Here is a 5273-nt window from a genome sequence, read left to right on the forward strand (position 1 = left end):
ATAGGTGGTTTTTTTTCTAAATAAATCAAAATATTTTTTCCTGAAAGTCTGAGCCAAATATGTGCATGTGCATTGTATACAGGAGCACATTATATGTGGAAAAGTACAGTATTTATTTTTAGAGCGAATGGAAGAGAGGGAGAAAGAGAGGCAGAGAAACATTAATGTGAGAAACATCAATCGATTACCTCTCACATGCACCCCAACTAGAGACCAAACCTGCAACCCAGTTATGTGCCCTGACCCAGGAATCAAAACAGTGACCACTCTCTTTGCACCATGATGTCCAACCAACTGAACCACACCAGTCAGGGCCTAAACTGATATATTTTTTTAAATACACATTAACCAAGGAAAGGGCAATGGAAGAAATATTCTAACCTGTGGGAATAGCATCTTGTGAAGGCCCAGGACACAAGAGAGCGTGGCATTCTTGCGGAATGAGGGGAGTGTGAGCCAAGGAGCAGAGGGAGGAAGAGGTTGGGTGTATACCAAGGACAGTGTGGAGACCAGACATGGTAGAAATAGGTCTGTCAGGTTAGAAAGCAAAGGAGTCTGTATTCTATCCTGGTAGCAGTGCCCAATCACTGAATATTACTGAGTTAGGACAGGGTAGCTTGGGCAAAGTGTTGGTTTAGGAAGATAAATTTGTGAGTCAGCAGGATGTCTGGATGCCTCAGTAGATTTACTCAGGGCAGGCACTAGTCAAAGTTTGTTTAACAAATTCATCTAACTATATACCTCTGCTTTGTGGAGGAGAAACACTCATCTCTTCCCCTACACATAGTACTTCCTAGCAAGATAGACCCTTGTATGAAATCTAAACTGGCTACAGTCCAGCTAGATGAACATGAAGTTTCCATTTATGACCTGAATGGAGATATGAAAGACCAAGAAATGTGGCCCAACTACTATACACAGGCACATGGGCTTGTTTTTGTCCTGGATTCCAGCTACCTAAGACACATGCAGGAAGTAAAGATCGCCTTAACAAGTCTGCTGTCTGGTACAAGAGTGGCAGGGAAACCCATCCTACTGTAAGCCTCCAACTTTGTGCTCAATTTCCCCTTTCCATTTTGTGCCCTCAGAAAACAAGTAGACAAAGAAAGAGTTGGCTGGTCCCTTTGTCTCATCTAGTTAAACTTCCTCTTTCCTTAAGTTAAATTAGGGGGGGAGTGGCTCAGATCTCTGTGATCTGTTTTAAAGAGTAACTTTCTACCATACACTGCCATGGCTGAACATGTTACCTAATTGTGCAAAGTCAATGTTGAAAGCACAGGAAATGGAGAGTAATATCTAGATCTCCCATTCCCACCCCTCAACTATTTCTGAAGACTGTCTTCCTGCATTTGATTCTCATTTCTGGATTCAGTCTCAGACACTGAAATGGTGGCAGAAAACCACCCCTATTTTGTATAATTGATGCCAATGCTTTCCTCCCTTAGCAGACTACCCAAAAGTCATGTAACTAGCACTGAATCCAGGGTGATACTTCAGGCAGCCCATCAATGTTCACCCCTGACTCCATTTTTGCATTTTTGTTACTCATTAGCACCCCCAACTCAAGCATGAACAGAATATGGGAGAGGATATTAAAAACTCCAAATCTGTTAATATATCAGTTAGCAATTTTAATTAAAATGTGATGACATAGTGTAGAGAGAAAGTAAAAAATGAGGTGTGGAGATTATCTTGGATCCAAATAACTTGTGCTGTTCTTTTCTCCACTGAGAGTTGGTTTAAAAAATTTCTGGCTCAACTCTTTGTGTATGGATTTAAAGCTAGTTCTTGGATATGTAGCAGTTGTGCCAGAATTGGTTCTCCCCTTCTTTCCTTTATTTTCTTGCCCTTGGCCTCTATTTCTGGTTTACCCTTCCTCTCTTCTTACCACTCTCTCTCCTGTGCCCTGCTCTAAGATAGCAAACAGGCAAGACAAGAAGAATGCCCTCTTACCTTGTGATATTATTATCTATTTCTGGAAGGGATACTGAATGAGAACAAGTCCATGTGCCAAGTAGTAAGTGTCAGCTCTTCCCCTCCCTTACCCCTCAAGCCCAACTTATGCATACTTTGTACCATTCCATAGTCAGTCCCATATGCTGGCTCTCAGGCAAAGCCTCTCCCTCCCAGGCAACATCTACAAAGATGATTTCTGGCTCAACAGTGATAATCAGTATCACACTCATAAAACTCACACCTGTTTTCTCACTAGGCCTACAAAAGTTCTCTGTAAAATTGGAAGCTTCAGTATCTTTATTTTATGGATGAGGCTCAAAGACTCTAAGTGACTTGCCCAAGGTCACATATCTGAGACATTACACCACAATCACTTTATAAATGACCTTAGCTTTTGTAGCTTTCATTTACCTTCTCAAGTGTAAATGTTGAGTGTCTCCTAGAAAATCTTAGAGCCTCTCTAGATCTTATGTGTACCTCTGCTCCTTGGCTGAGAGTGATACTGAATATAGTCCCCAGTGGTCCCAGGTTTCTGAACTGGAGTCTTCTCTTTTTGTCACAGGAATACTGTTCAGCTATCAAAAACCTCCAAAGAAGGAACAATCAGCCTATAATTGAAGGGTTGTGCTGGCTGTTAGCATTCATTGAGAATAAACAGGAAGAGCTGTGTACTTGCCAAAAGTCACTCCCCTCAAGTATCCCAACCTCTAAGAACACCACAGGCTTCGAGGAAAGATATGTATCAGACAGGTACTGAGCTGCCTCTATTAGGTTCACTGTTAGGAACAGAAGCAGGAGTCAGTCTTCAGTATAAGCAGAGAGTTCTGGGAGGTGCTTGGATTCTCTGGGGTTCTGAACAAGTCTCTCAAAATTGTTGGCTCAAATAGGGGTAGGCCAGTGACCATAAAAATTCCATCATTGACAGGTACACCCTCCCCAGTGGCACAACTTAAGTGGTCACGTTAGTGGGAAGAGTTGCAGAAAGGTAAAGCCAACCTATCAACATTAGAGCTTCTCCAAAACAGGGTTTCTAATACCTGGTTTGCCATGTGGAGGAGAAAAGAAACATGAGCCTGAAGGAGGAACTTATAGGTCATATTCTCTGCATGACCATCCTGGAGTCATACCACATTCTACACTTACAACTCTCTGATCCAATAATAAGGCAAGATGGGAGTAAAGGAGAATACAAAAAAGAAGAAGAAAACAAGTGATCAAGGTTTTGAGGAGTAAAAGGCTTAAAGGTCCTTTTTCTCTATTGTCCTTTTGATTGTTCAAAAGTATGTGTCAGGAATGGGGTAACAGCTACATTAAATTAAGGAGCTTGAAGTGTGTCTGTTTTCACTTTTGCTTTGTCCTTTCCATCTTCCCAAGATTCCCTGCCAGTATAGAAATGTCTGAAGAAAAAGAACAGCCTCTAGGACAACATTCAATGGAATCTAGGCTCCTAAAGCCAATTCTACAGGTAAATGGCTATTTAAATGTTATTGCCCCAAAGGCCAGTCTCTAAATTCTTGGGCACCAAGTGACTCCCCCTCCCCCTTCATATTCTTGCAGTATAGAAGGCTTAAGATTAAGACCTAGAAAGACTACATCAGTGACATTTGCTTTAGATGAACCCACAGAAGAAGGAGAATATTCTGGGGAAAATGGAGCTTGAAACACTACTGAGCTTCACTACAATCAGGATGCTGACTTTTAGCCCTCAGCAACTTATACTGATGATAATGATTATGATGATGATGATGATCTTTTTGAAGGTAATGTTGATCTTTTTTAAGGTAATGCTGAAACTGGTTAGTCATAGAAGAAAAAATATATAGACCTTCTCTCATGATTTATAAAACAGTATTTCTATTTTGAGTCAGAAACTCTTTTCTCATACTATGATTGATGGTCAGGAGAAAGAGAAGTGGATGAAGGACAGGCAGAGTACTTGGGGTCCCCCACCTGGTAGTCCAGTAAGATGGCTCAGAACTGGCTGGCACACAATCTTTGTTTGCATGGGTATAGGGTTATCTTAAAAGTTATAATTTCTAGTGGTGGGAGTAAAAAATGATTATATATACACACACACACATACACAGAGAGAGAGAGGGAACTTTAAAAAATGTGGAAACCCTATGAACCAATCATTTCTTGAACTATATCCAAAGATAATTACACAAGTATCTCCTCCCCCCAAAAGTATGCCTGTGATTGTTCAGTCACAGCATGGTATACAATAACCAAAAGTTGGAAACAAGCTAAATGTCTAACAGTGGGAAATGGCTAAATTAATTATGCTGCATCCACATAATGGAATACTATGCAGACATTAAAAGCGCTATTGTTGGCTTATATTTACTAACGTGGACAATTTTCCATAACCCTGTGTTTTGTTAGAGAAAATGGTAAGTCAGAATATAACATGTATAGCATGATATATACACATGTATAGAATATCTGGAGAAAAGTAACTGAAACATAAGTAGTCATTTCTTCTAGGGGTGATATACTAGGTGAGAAGCAAAATACCTAGGTGCCTTTCTTTGGATTTTTGTTTTATTGGAAATTTTCTTTTTATAATAAGCATATATGATTTTTCCCAATATAACAAAGACATTAAAGAAAAAGCATGAGGACTTGAAGGCCCATTGTTGTTAATGGCCTCTCCTTCTCAATGTTTCCTGGGACCTCAGTCACTGTGATGGTCAACTATCAATATTATAATGTCACCTATGCTCTCCAAGGGATCTGGTCCTCAGGCTACCCCAGTGTCTTGGGTTGCTACACCTATATGGAGGGGCCTGAACTTGGCCAGAAGAACTGAAGGGGAAAAGGGCACTGATCTGGGGATGAGGGGTGAAGATGAGAGTTGAGTGGAAGAAATCTAGTAGAAGAACAGAGGATGTGGTTTTCTAAACACCAGAAATTGCCCCTAAATCTCTGTCTAAAATTAAAATCAATTTTTCTTTTCTATAACCCCAGAACCCAGCCCAAAAAAGAGAATGACTACCTGGGAAATGGAGGAGATGGTGCTGGAAGATGTCTATGAAGACATCTTTGAAACCTGTGGTTAGTATTGCTTAGATGAAGGGGAGAAGTGAGAGAGTAAGAGTAAGAGAAAGTATGAGGCCAGGGGGTGCCTGCTGCGGTGCAGTCTACAGTCCCTTTGAAAGTGGACAACACCCTCTTGACCTGGAGTGGTCTGGGAAGGACAGGAAACCTGGGGCTTAGTTTCACTTGCAGTGACTGGCTGTTTTCTTCTCTCTCTTTTTTTTACTTTTTAACAGAGCACTAAAGAGAAAAATGGAAGGACATCAAAAGAAATATCT

At 40.7% G+C, this 5273-nt stretch overlaps 1 protein-coding gene across 1 annotated transcript; it reads left to right on the forward strand.

Moving 5' to 3' along the window:
- Positions 1–515: 515 nt before the first annotated feature.
- On the forward strand, positions 516–5018 carry ARL13A (ADP ribosylation factor like GTPase 13A). Its single transcript, XM_053657469.1, is given in 8 exon segments — positions 516–537; positions 788–1053; positions 1917–1962; positions 1965–2017; positions 2519–2706; positions 3331–3421; positions 3659–3716; positions 4927–5018. Coding segments are annotated over 8 exon segments (816 nt in total).
- The last annotated feature ends 255 nt before the right edge of the window (positions 5019–5273 follow it).

Source organism: Artibeus jamaicensis, unplaced genomic scaffold, assembly GCF_021234435.1.
Source record: "Artibeus jamaicensis isolate MK-2021 breed Jamaican fruit bat unplaced genomic scaffold, CSHL_Jam_final scaffold_461, whole genome shotgun sequence".
In the NCBI taxonomy this organism is placed as follows: Eukaryota; Metazoa; Chordata; class Mammalia; order Chiroptera; family Phyllostomidae; genus Artibeus; species Artibeus jamaicensis.